This window comes from Nesoenas mayeri (assembly GCF_963082525.1).
Source record: "Nesoenas mayeri genome assembly, chromosome: 5".
Taxonomy (NCBI): domain Eukaryota; kingdom Metazoa; phylum Chordata; class Aves; order Columbiformes; family Columbidae; genus Nesoenas; species Nesoenas mayeri.
This window is the reverse complement of record NC_137548.1, coordinates 59,896,831-59,910,134: the sequence shown is the minus strand read 5'-3', so window position 1 is coordinate 59,910,134 and position 13,304 is coordinate 59,896,831. Positions and strand designations below refer to the sequence as shown.

The window sequence follows — 13,304 nt, the reverse complement described above, 5'->3', positions numbered from 1 at the left end:
CTCAGCATCTCATGCCATTTGCCCTTCAGTTTTCATGCAGAATCATCTCTGTACTTTACTTGAAGTAATGATGCATTTTTACAATTCTATTCTTGGTCCGGTGTCCTTTTTTCAGGACTTGAAATGAAAACGTTTTGTGTAAAGTGGCAGGTAAATATTTTCTTTCAGGAAATACAAAGCTATCAAATGGATCACTGAAGTGCAAATAAATACTAATCTGAAATAAACATGTTGTAAGTTAGGAGGCTGATCTGTAAAATCGCAGCTCTAGCTTTGCAAAAGACAACTACATGATGTAGTCTTAGATTTTTATCGTGAATATAACAACTGGGTTTCTTTGCATTTCATTTTCCTTGATTGTTGACCCAAATATTAAAAAAGCCTTTATAATTGGCAGGATTTCTTTCATTCGGTCACCAAGTTGTCATAGTTACGTTTGTAATTTTCCATATAAGTTCAGCTGAAGAAGGTGTGAGCCTCAGCCTGACAAGCCATTCAACTAAACAAGAACTGGTTTTGTGTGTGATGCTGGCTAATACCAGATTATTTCTGCTGGTATTTCTGGTTTTAGACAAAGAACAACTGTTTGGCTCAGCTTTAATGCTGGTGCCCCATAAGAATACGTAATGAAAATGATTGCTTAGGCAGAGGGGAGAGATGACTTGAACACAGCATAACCAGAAGTGATAATTGGTCTCAAATGGTGTATTTTCGTCATTTGAGGGAGCTGGGAGGAGGAAAGTGCGAGGATTCCACTTGGGCAGTTAAACCACAGGTCAGAGCGATGTTATTCTTTACTTGTGAGATCTTATTTCCCACGTTCCAGGTCATAGTGTCCTAGGAACAGCTGTCTGCTTTTGGGTCGTGGAAGGAGCAACTTGCTTTGCCTGTGAAGTTTGGAGTTGTCTGGTGGCAAAACATTCATTATCAATAGCACTGTAGCCTCTTTCCTTACAATTTGGTTGGTGGTTGAACTGCTGACTGTATGTTCTCCTGGCACAGATAACATTAGGAACAACACGATGGCATCTGTTTCCATGGAGGATGTTGATGGTGACAACTGCTCATCTTCACTGTGGTGCCACATGCTGCCTTTTTGTAAAAGAAACCCCTGAACTGAACAGGAAATGTGACCTTGTACTGTGCTCTGTTTCTTAGGTTACCCTACCTACAAAGAGAAAGTGAAAAAGCGACCGGGCGGAAGGCCGGAGGTGATTTACAACTACGTCCAAAGACCCTTTATTCGGATGTCGTGGGAGAAGGAGGAAGGAAAGAGTCGGCACGTTGACTTTCAGTGCGTGAAAAGCAAATCTATTACAAATTTAGCAGCAGCGGCAGCAGATATACCCCAGGACCAGCTGGTGGTCATGCATCCCACCCCCCAAGTAGACGAGCTGGATATTCTGCCGATTCATCCTCCACCCAATAACAGTGAGATGGATACTGAGGGGCAAAACCCACCGCTCTGATCTAGACTCTAATAAAAAAGCATGCTACTTTACAGTGACTCTGTACTCATACTACGCTGCAATTCCAGTTTTCTCCATCATGTTAACAGTGTTTAGGATATTGCAGTACGGACCTTTGAAAAGACCACAGGGAGTTCCTGACCGTTTTTGGAAGAGTACAGGTCACACACCCGCGGTTACAGTTACATCCATGTCTGTGTTTACCAGTAGGCTTGTGACGTTGGTGATTTGTGTGCTGGACTGTCCTCACTCTGAAGCCCATCGCAAACGACGGGAGGCTGGTGGCAAGTGCACATCAGTGTTGTTACACGGGGGTTAGAACGCAGAGTTGGAATTGATAGTAGCACTTTATAAATGGTTGATAAATGGAATTTGAAGCCATTTTTTATAAATGTGTTGCACAATACTAACAAAGTGCTTCTATCAAAAGTATTAGCTATAAATAGTTTTGCTCTGACTAGATTGACCCTTTTAAAGTTATTGTATATGGTTGAGCACAAAACTACTTACTATTGGGTTTTTGGATTGAGGACATGATTCAATGACCCATGTAACATCTTGTTCAAGTTCTTCAGTGAATTTTTTCACTTGTTTGCAGCGTGAGCCACGTTCAAAAATTGTGAACAATGGATAGGGGCTTTATCTTAAATTTTGCCTTAATCTGTTCACACATATTTATTTAATACATTTTTCATAAGTGTCATGAAATAGGAAAATGCAAATGGTTCATTCTTCATTAATGATTGTAAACAAGTTTTTCATGCAAATAAAGTTTCCATTATTTTAATGCGCTTGGATTATCTGTGAATGAGATTAAGTAGATGGATGAATTTTGAAAGTAGTTGTTTTTCTTTCTTTAGGGCAGGATGGTTAGTAAGTGAAAACCAAGTATTTCTTAAAAGGAAATCTGGTAATGTCAGACTAACTTAACCTACCTTACTGTTGTTTTGTTCCTAGTGTTATATACCTGAACCTTGGAGTAAGCAATAATAGCTTCTCTGGAAATCTGTTGCAGTGACAAGATCTTGTAAGTGTATGTAAGGCATTGTTTTTCCTCCCTTTTCCCCCAAGGCTAAAGAAATGATAAATAGGCAACTGCTTCTAGCATGCGCCTTCAGCAGGGTTTTATCAAATTTATTTATCAAAGTAAAATGCTCCATCTTAGAACAAGGGAAACATTTATTTTAAAAATATTTAACTGTCTAATACATTACACTTTAACAATATTTATAGTAAAGGATTCTTACAAGAAAGAATAAACAGCTTTATGGTACAATTAGTATAAGAAATATCCACATGGGGACTGTTTTGCAGTGTAAAAACACACCATACATCTGAAATGGTCATTTGCATATAAAAGCTACCACTGATGCCAGTGAGTCGCACAGTGATTTAAAAAAAAATTTCAAACAACAGAATCCAAAATATACAAGTATTGCAAGCTATACACAGCTAACCAAATCAACACAGAACACTGTAGCAGGTTATTCCACTTTGTCTGAAGTTACACATGGTAGGATGAGTTGCGTTCTGATACAGCTTTTATGAAGTTTGTACATAAAAGCTTCTCAGTCCAACAAGTTTCACAGACTGTAGAACTCTACCAGTAAATGCACTTTGATATTTGGATCTTGAAGCCAGGTGCATCATTTACAAGGGCCACGGCAAATCACTGAAGTCCACGGGGCCACCAAGACCTGCATCTGCTTCAAGAAGGCTCATGATTACGGCCATCGCTGCCTCGTCATTGCTTGGACTGCTTGATCCTTGATCGTTGTCAATCATGTCGATGCCTATATGAGAGTTCTCCCCTGTAAGTGTAAAAACAGTATGTTGTCAGAAGGTCAGTTTTATTTTGTTCACTTGCCATATGACTTGAAGGAGTTAAGCAGGCTGAACTATTTTGGGAGGATTAATCTGTTTGATATCCAGGTTGCCACAGTTCCAGGGGTGCCACTGCTACCTGAGTACAAAGGGCAGGTTACTCCTCAGTACGCCTCATAAGGACAACCTTGTGTGCTGTCCTTCAAAAATAAGTCTGGATCAACATCTAGGAGTCAGCCTAGGCCTTTCTTCTTGTCTTCAGTTAAAAGCATTCACAAAAACAGGTGAGGAGTTTACCTAATTCACACTGATTTGGCAAGAGAAGAAAGGTTTCCAACTACTATCTAAAAAAATTATCAAGTAGGCTAGTAAAAGAGCCTGCTAGGCTGCTCTTCAGGCAAACAGAGGGGCAGGTAGCTATGTACTGCAGATGATGAAAGCAAGTTAGTGCTAAAAAATAATCTTGTTACAGTTGTCCATCTGTGTTTATTTGGTATTAAGGCATATTACACTTACCAAGTATAGAGGAGTTGTCAGAATATGGGTAACCAGAGTTATCTTGAATTTGCCCAGACAATAACCCAGCTGAAGAAATGTCTGGAGTGCCACCATTCAAGATCTTGAAAGAAAAAACAGAAGGCATGAAATGTTGCATTAAGTCTTAAATTGTCCTATATTGGGATTTTAAATACAGGGAAGATGGACTTTCTGAAAAAACCCCACCTAAAGTCTAACTGTAACCTAGGAATTACTTCCTAGGAATTACTTCCTGTATTATGCCTGTCAAGCAGATGGACAGTGTGTCACCACCAGGAAGGAGGAGCTCAAGTCACTACTACAGGCTGAAGTTCTAAAAGTAACTTCTGAAAAACTACTGGAAAAGTCCTCAGGGGTTTCTGCAGGTCATCTTTGTAAGTGATAGTAATTACAGCTAACTACAGCATGCTTGTGAATTTACAAATATACCATATGTAAGGTACTGTCAACTAAGATCCTTCATTTTAGCAGCGTAATCCTCCGTGGTAGACACAGATGGCATGAGCTGAGCGTTGCTCCTGGATCGCGAGCCTAACCAACCGTGTTTTGGTGCGGAGCAGCACTGCGGTACTGGGTACACCAGAGCTCAGCAGAAACGGAAGAACCTTCTCCGGGATTCTTAAATCATGAGGAACAGCTGAACTTGGGCCATATTTTTGAGCTGCTCAGATGTGTGTGCACCGGAAGGTCAGTACTGGTGAGCTCCCTTCTGAGAGCAGCATCCCCTGGAACTTGTGTTGTTTCTAGCAAACGTAGCCTTCTAATGAGGAGAAATACTGAGGGGGATACCCTACTAGAAATACCCAGCTCCTCAGGTGTATTTCCCTTTATTCTGTTACAGTAGCCCTTACTATATGTAGGCATTGAATTATTGTGGAAGGAGCAAGAATAACTGTTCCTAGAATTATAACTCAATTTGTTTCAACTTCCATTTTATTTGAAGAACAAAGCAAGTCAGGAACAGACAGAAATAGCTGCTGTCAGCTATATGCTCTGGTACAAACAATTCTTATGTATAGTCATCATAACTTCTGGGGAAAAAATGTAAGTCTGAGGCAGCGTTTGAACGCAGAGCAGAAGGATTTGGATACGTGCTTTTCTTGCCTTAAATACGCCTCCCATAAGCAGCAATTTACTAGATGACTTAAATGCAGCCAGCAGAAGTGTTCAGGTGGTTAAGTGTTAGTATTGGTAAGTGAGTGCCACTGAAGCAATCTTAGAACAAGGCACGGTACACGGTATTGATTTAAAAATAAACTGCTGGAGCACAGTGAAGTATCTAATTGCCATATTTTGTGCTAGAGCAGCACAGTAAAGCTGTTGTGATTCCTTGCAGCACAGTCAGTGCTCAACTGACAGCAATTCCACTGTTCACCAGTACGTGGTGTTAAAGAGTTTCTAGAGGATCAAGAGCTACAAGAGCTGTTTATTGCAGCTCTGTTAAAAAAATAAAAGTGAAAATCTAAAGAGCAGGTGGATTTCAAAAGCTGCCAGTGTTTAAGAACTACTGGTCTCTGCACTTTAGGGACTACTGTAAAGGGATTTTGGCCACCAGAATACTTGGACTTGCTGTCAGGCTTGTTCAGCCAAGTAGCCAGGAGTTCAACACCACAGGTCATTTTATAAGTGTGATCGCATGTTACTCGCCACCGCTGCCACAAGACTGCTTGTAAAGCGTGTTCTTACCTTCTTGCCTCCCGGGGAGGATGTGTCGGGTGGTGGGGTGCTTGTAATGTTCAGCGGACTTGAACCGCAGCTAGAAGGTGATGACCCTCTTATCCTAAAACAGGTATAAAATAGGGAATTAATATACCAGCAACTTCAAGACTCGGGTGCCAGAGACTTGGAGTTTCAAATGCTGACTTTAGTATCAGGTGATATACAGTGTTTAAAATAATGAATTTATTTTTTGTTATTTCCTCAGTTCTTCAGTGTTACTCAAATCACCATCAGCGATGTTTTTATTTGCAACTAGACACAGTTGTGTGTAAATCATCCAGCTTGCTCGGTCTGCAAGCTTTATCTCCTCCTCCTCTTTTCTTTGTTCCCATACAGATTGCACAGAGCCAGAAGGAAAAGGTCCTGGGTACTGAGGAAAGCCTCATTTTTTTTGTATTTTACTTCAATTTAGTCCAGCTAAGAATTCGAGTTGCCTCAGTCACAGTAACCCAGACTCCGTAAGTGAGCTGCTGCTGCAAAAGTACCCTGGACATTTGATATAGTTAATATTACTTTTTTAAACTGTCCGAAGCAGCATCTTTCATTTCCATTTTCCATAACTTGATCAAATATCATGTTTTTATTAATGAATAATGTATTAGCTGTAGAACAAACAAACCTCTAAAGGGAGGAGGGGTAATGGAAATGGGAATCTTATCCTTGGCAGAGTTCCCCTGGGAAAGCTGAACAGAAGGCAGCTTTGGAAAATAGTAACAGCTGCTGAAAAAGGACTGGAACTAACCCAGGGTCTTGAAATGAAATGAAAACACGGGTGGTAAGCTGTACTACTACACTCAGGCTAATTAAGTGTTTTATGGCTACTAAAAAGAATGGTTGAGTTTCTAAGTAGTAGTTCAACCTCACTATAGCTTTTTTATCTCTTTTTTTTTTGTTGTTGTTTCCTTCTTCTTCCTATTCTTATAGACAGGAAAGAAGCCTTATGTGCTAGGTCTGCTGTTCCCTTAAAGGGTGATGTAAATAGTCTCCAGCCCGCAGCAGAAACAAAACCATGGGAAAGAGACTGAATGTTTTCCTGAAGTGCAGCTCAGTACGGTTAAATTACTGCCACTGAACATCTGCGGGACGAGGCCACTTTTATAGGAAAGGAAACAATTCCCAAGAGGAAATTAATGAAGAGTGGGGATTGTTAGCCAGTAGAAATTAAGTGGTACCCACTTGAGAGTTGCTGCTCACACAGGTGAGAGATGAGCTGGCTGGCTGGAGAAAGAGCTTTGTGCTACTACAGTCCTGTTCTCAAGGGTGCTGCAAGGCTAATGGTGTAAACCAGAGACCTGCGTCTTGGCGTTGAGACACAGCGTCCCTGGGCAGGCAGAGCTCGCTTAATCACTGTGTCCTGGCTCAAAGAGCTGTGGCAGAACCGCACATGCTGAACTGAATCTAATAACTCTTAAAGCATCTGACAAAAGTGGATCACATGAAAATAAACATTGCTTTTTGGGCACATAGTCAATAGCTCTGGTGTTTGGAGGTTGTGCCGCGTACACCCTTAAGTCGTTGTAAAAAAGAACAGTCTGGTAAGGAATTTGTTTTTAGTTAGCTGTTCTTTTTAACTACTGTTTCTGATAAACAGATACCTATCAATCACCATTACAAAAAAAGTTCTAATATTAGTCTTTTACAGTAAAAAGCTGGAAGGCTGTAACTTTTTCATTCTTTCACCATGGGCTTTGACTGTCTCTGGTATCCTTTCTACTTATAAAATCCAATTGTATTACTCCATAATCAGCTTGAAGAAAGACTTCCTTAATTTCCTCTTAAAGAACAATACTTTTCTTCCTCTAACATCTTCTCTCACCTGTGAATCTCCATGATTTCTTCAGCAATCATCCTCCCTATTTTACCTGCCCCAGCCCTTGTTCCACCTGGAATTCCAGGCACAGTAGGATGGGTCCTTTTTGGGCCACCTGAAATGAGTAAATACCTTGAGGTCAGATAAGAGCTTGCAAATGTCTTCCAAAAAAACCTTTGTATTTAGGCATGTTTTGACAAGCTGTAGGACCTTCTGAGCTGTATTTATTTACAACTCCACCAACTGGTGAGCACCTGTGAATCTATGGAAAGCGCTGAGTTGCGCGGAGCTATGGGAGCTATGCTCTGTCTCTGGGACATCTCTCTGTGCCAGCAGGTACACAACACATCCTGACTCTTGTCAGAGTCTGGCTGTTCAAGCATTTGGTAGCACCTCTCATCCAGACTTGGTAAAGAATACCTTGTCAGACCTGCTCTATTCTATGCCTGAATTCACGCATCTCCAAACATGTTTGTTCTTTGCTTTGCGTGAAGAACTTGCCAGCACATATTGCATTCAATATGGGTACCGCCCAAGTTACCTGATGAACACAAATAAACCCCCATAGGTAACTGTAAGTATCTAAAAATGCAGGGAGAAGGGCGGTCTGAGTGCTTAGAAGCTCCACTGTTGTTACTTTAATGTCATTTGACACTTGCACCACATTTGAGAGGCAGTCGGGAAGGAGCCTGAAGAAAAGATCACATACTGAAAGGGCAAGAAAGCCCTTAGCATTGCTTATGCATAATGGGTAATTACCTTATTTTAGAAAGCTATTTAACAATGGCAGCTCTCAGTATCTATGGCTCAGGCCCATCAGAAGGTGAGAAGGTTCACCTAAAAGGTCATCAAATCCTTAGCAGAGCTATAACCACTTGCAATTCAACTTCACTCAATTAACTTTCTTGTCTGGGGACAAGAACTGTCAGTATGACAAGGAAACATCTGGTTTCTTTTCAAAGGCTGCGCTGTGGCAAGAACAGGTTTACCCTATTACAGAACAGCTTGTGCTATACTTTTTTCCATTCTCAGAAGGCCGACACCGCGTTAGGGCTGGTACTCTACCTTCAACTACTAACCACCCTGCCTACATGGCAGCTCTTCTTCCCACTGCCGTCAGCTGCCCGGCGCTTTGCCCCCCTTCCTCCTCCATGGCTGCACTTACTGAACCTCATTTTTCAGAACAGAGAGAACCGAAAAGCCCAGCTTTGTGGAGTCTTGAACTGTTCTGCTAAGTGTATTGTGTACAACTGACAAAGTAATTCCAGACACATGCAATATCCTTACTCTACAGCTATGAAGGCACAGCAGCTAAAAGTAAATAGGGTCTCTAAACACAATGGTTTCCAACTTTTTGGAAAGGATCCCAGTATTATCACCATCTTGCATCCATGGGCTGTCACTGCATCCTTTTCTGCCCCGCTTCCTCCTCGCTCCAGTAAAGCTTCATTATTAAAGCAAGCTCTGCTCCACATTCTGCTGCACACTGCCCATTAAAAAAGATGGTTCAGTGATCTGCAACATCCATAGCAACCCTACGGTGACTACCAGGGGTCAGCCTTTGTGTCTTGACAAAAAGGCAAACCAAGGGCAGGTGAGGGGCAATAAGCTGAGTGGCCAAACTCTATTTATGATCCATCCACCCTCTGAGCGGTCACCTGCACTGACCACAGAACCTCAATTCACTCTTGGACAAGGTACAAATAACACCACTCATGAAGGCAAACATTTCTCCAGTACAGCACTCCTCCACGGTTTAGACTTCTTCCTTTTAACTTGCTCATTCGCTTCTCTTTGACCAGCTTATATCAAAGTTGCTATTTACGTTCAACAGGGCAAGAACTGCATTAGCACTTTTTTTCCCTAAAACTTGTTTTTCTTTAGGATATTAACAAATTCTCAAGGGAAGAGCGCAGCCAATTTGTGCGTGCAAGACTAGCTGCTGACAAGGCCAATAATTTCCTCTTGGTCCAGGAGTTACCTTCTCCAGCCTGAAGCACACTGTCCATGCTGTGTGGAGAAGCCGCGAGCTGTGGAAAGGCTGCGTCTCCACTATCGAGTACGTTGGTGCTGTGGATTTCAAGAATTAGAACAATCAGTGATAGAAAACGCTGTGAAACCGTCACTGTGCCGGTGTGTCAGAATGGAACGCTCCAGGGTTTGACTGGTCTGTGAGTCACTGTCACCCCCTGCACAAGCAGCACTCTGACTGACACCAAGGGCAGATAAACAACAGAAACAAACCACCGTGTTACAATTTGAGGTGTGCAATGCAGAACGCAAAGAGCGGCTCTCGTAAGAGAACTCCTCTACAGCAGCTATTCTACTGTGAAGTCACTGCACCTGTACAGAACCCGCAGACAAAAATAAAAGGAGGGGAGGAAGTTGCTACAAAAGCAAAGAAATGCATCTCATGCAAAGACTGGAACTTCAGGTTTCCCTAAAGAAACTACTGCAATTATTAAACAAATTCCCATCTCCCCACGTATATAGTTCCAGGTGTTATCCAGAGAAGACACCAATTGTCATATAGAATCATAGAATGTCCTGAGTTGGAAGAGACCCACAAGGACCATCGAGTCTAATTCCTGTCCCTGCACAGGACACCCCATGTTCACACCATGTATCTGAGGGTGTTGTCCTGTCTCTTCTTGAACATCGCGGTAGGTCAAATCTCATTTGAAAACAAGGCAACGCGCTCGGCATTTACACACCTCTGCTAAGGGAAAAATACTTACGAAACGACTGTATTTGTTGAGACAATGTATTCTACTTCTTTGGTCCAAGGGTTCATGAAACTGAACCAGCGACTCCGCAATGTAATAAAAGAGCCATCTTTTATTTTAAACTTGTAGCAGTTGGTTGTAATTTTTTCTCTTGTCTGCAAAACTAAACACAGAAAGCAAGTAAGCTTGTGTCAAACAGGCACCAGGACTACAGAAGCAGAGCCCTTAATCAGGGAAAACTGCTAATTCCTCCCTTCACCCCTGAAGAAAAACACTATTTCTGCAGTCATCCCCCCTCACCAAACCTGAACCTCAAACATTCACTAAAAATGGAAGTCTACAAGAATCCCATTGTTTGGCATATGCACCACAATGTTCTTGACTAAAGGATTTGCAAGCAGAGAGAGATCCAAATATTTTCAAGGTTGTTTTGGGTTTTTTTTCTTGATATACATTTGTTCCAAACATTTTTGCAAAATTTCTGTATTGAATTATTAATAATCATACCTTGTCTATGACATTCTGCAAGATGTCCTATATCGTCTTGATGAAAATATTCATAACACGAAGTACCTAGAAGCTCCTGGGGTAAGTAGGCCAAAATGGCTGTTGCCCTTGGGGAAGAGAGGAAGTATATTTTAATTTTGAGAATTTAAACCTTAGTAAAGCTGCCATAAGGTCATACAAAGCTTTCTGCCATTGAAAACCAGACATGAAAGGTCTGAAGAACTGCGGTGTTCCTTTATGCACCCACGGTGCTGCTGCTGTACAGAGACCAAACTACAGCACAAGTGCTTTCAGGAGCATTTGCTCCTCTAGTCAAACACCTGAAGAGTGGCAAACACCCAAAAAAACCCCCACCCACCCCACAATCATAAAAAAGGAAAGGTCAACAAACAGCATTTTCCTGATAAAGCACTAAAAGACCTACTGTGTGTCTCTGGTTTAAATCGGACAGGAGCAAGAGCATGTAAACACCTGTCTGTTTCATCACAACCACTCACAAAGTCAACTCGTTTTTGTGCCTCATCAGAAATACACCTGTGATCCACAACATGGGAAAGACGGGGATTGTGGATCCACCGCTCAGGCAGAGAGCCCAAGGAGCTGTTGGCAGGGATGGAGGGGATCTCCAGAAACCAGTAACCCAAGCCCGAAACCAAGTTCAAGAGGAAAAGGCAAAGCAACGCTGCAGGTACAGGGCACTGACCCGTACAACAGCCAAACACAAGGTGGAAGGGCCGTTCTTGACAAGGGAGATGCTATAGGGGGCCGGTATCCTAAACACTCTGTAGAGCTGTAGGTTAAAACAAGATGACAAGAATTATTTTTTGAGTTAATGATTTAGAAGCTGGAAGAACTTTATCAGAATAAGTCACCTGACCCAGAACAGCAACATTAAAAATAATGGATCTGGGCAGGGGGACAAGGAAGAATTGCTGTCACCTCATATCAGGGTGCACACAACAGATGTTACAGGGTACCTGGGGAGGGAGAGCATGTTACTGCTGTTGCGGAGCACAGAACACAGCCACCCTAGGAAATCATTCTAAGAGTTCCTGCTGAAGGAAGAAACAGTTGAGAAAGAAAGGAAGGACAAGCCATCCAGGAAGACCCTGGAATGCACATCATTTAGTACAGAAGACAAAAAGCACGGTCAGAATCCAACGTACAGCAGCCACAGGGAAAGTGCTCAGGAGCATCAGCATAGAGAGTAACGTGGGTGAATGACTCCAGGGTAAGAGTCTGAGACCCTCACTAGAAGAATGGAGAAGAACAAAACTAGTGAACTACAGGGAGCTTTGGTTTTGTATATTTCTTAGAAGAAAATTTACTGAAGGAAAAATTACAGTTCTTGAAGAAATTGGTATAAGAGTCACAATTCCAAGATATCTCAAGGCAAATTAAATAGGATAAGGAACAAACCTAGGCAGATTACCTCTCTGCAATTCCAAAAAATGCCCAAATGAAGTATTATAAAATGTAGAAATTAGTATGTATTAACACCTATGAATAAGAACATCAGGAAAGGCATCGAAACACAAGCCCCACAGTATTTAAATGTAGGGCACTTTTGTACTTTCCCCAGACACACTAAGAGCATTCAGCACCACTCAAGTGGCTTATGCCTGAAGTCCTCATTGGCACGGAGCTCTCAGAGCTCAGCCTTGGAGAAGGCAACGTTACGAGTATTCACACCAGGGAAATCTTTTGGCTTTTGTCTTGTGAACCTTATCCCGGGACACCCAAACTGCTGACAGCCCAAAGGCCCTTCTGATGAATTCTCTCTGAGAGCCTGTGGAGAACCACGAACCAGCAAAATGTAGAATCTACCTTGAAAAAGGAAGAGCTGGGAACCAAGTCAACCCACTCCAATGTTTTCCCAAGGACTTCACTAAACAAGCCTTTAAACAGCACGGCAGTGGTGGGAAACCTGACGTAGATGGGTAATGACCAATATGGGCATCAGTGAGCAATTTGTCAAACCTTTTACATTTACTTTCACAGCAGGATCACCAGGATTTTTGCAAAGGAGAAGCAGCACCAAATTACAGCAGATGGCAAAAGACTTAGTGAATTCAGTATCTGACCATATTCTATTAAGCAAGGAAGGAAATGGTTCTTCTTCAATTTCATCCTTTATTTACTTTTTTCCTTAGTTTGCTTCTCCGACTTAATAAGGCAGCTTTGAATTCTGAAACTGTAGATGATGTCATCTGCATATACAATAAACTTGATTTTACTGTCAAATTCACCATCTAGAGCCATTAAAAGTGCTGAAGAAGTAAAAGATGGGATGGTTCACTGGAACCTGCTGTTCTGACAGCAAACTGTTAACTAGTTCTCTGACTATAGTAGCCCAGCGAGTTAGTACCTAATCTATAGCAGTTCTTCTCCAGGGACCCGGGATCCATAAGGACAAAACGTTAGAGTCACAGAGAGTTTAAGAGATGTTTCTTCCCTGGATTCCCTTGGGCAAATGACAAAGGAACTGTGCAAGTCTATATGAACAAAAAAAACTCGATATAGAAATAAACTCATAGTTCTCGACTTTTATAGGTGCCTAAATATTCTCCAGTGCAGGCAGAGATGCCAAGTTTAAGCCTACAGATGAGGTTTACTTTTAAAAAATTCCCTTTCAAGGAGCCCTTTGAAGTCATATACACATTCCAAGGTCTGTAAACAACAGCTGGACAACAATTAACGAAAAGCATGTGT

General features: G+C 41.8%; 2 protein-coding genes across 8 annotated transcripts in view; one reads left to right on the top strand and one right to left on the bottom strand.

The window, feature by feature from the left end:
* The window catches only part of BTBD10 (BTB domain containing 10), a 29,879-nt gene extending 27,807 nt beyond the window's left edge, over positions 1–2,072 (top strand). For all 3 annotated transcript variants that reach the window (XM_080345217.1, XM_080345219.1, XM_080345218.1), the window contains one exon: positions 1,159–2,072. In XM_080345217.1, the coding sequence (XP_080201343.1) occupies positions 1,159–1,469 (311 nt within the window). In that variant the 3' untranslated portion in view covers positions 1,470–2,072. The remainder of the gene's footprint in view (positions 1–1,158) is intronic.
* Positions 2,073–2,636: 564 nt separating this feature from the next.
* BMAL1 (basic helix-loop-helix ARNT like 1) overlaps positions 2,637–13,304 on the bottom strand; it is a 55,829-nt gene continuing 45,161 nt past the window's right edge. For all 5 annotated transcript variants that reach the window (XM_080345752.1, XM_080345751.1, XM_080345753.1 and 2 more), the window contains 7 exons: positions 10,593–10,699; positions 10,098–10,248; positions 9,341–9,429; positions 7,366–7,474; positions 5,517–5,610; positions 3,810–3,912; positions 2,637–3,280 (listed from right to left, as the gene is read on the bottom strand). In XM_080345752.1, coding sequence (XP_080201878.1) covers positions 3,120–3,280; positions 3,810–3,912; positions 5,517–5,610; positions 7,366–7,474; positions 9,341–9,429; positions 10,098–10,248; positions 10,593–10,699 — 814 coding nt within the window. In that variant the 3' untranslated portion in view covers positions 2,637–3,119. The remainder of the gene's footprint in view (positions 3,281–3,809; positions 3,913–5,516; positions 5,611–7,365; positions 7,475–9,340; positions 9,430–10,097; positions 10,249–10,592; positions 10,700–13,304) is intronic.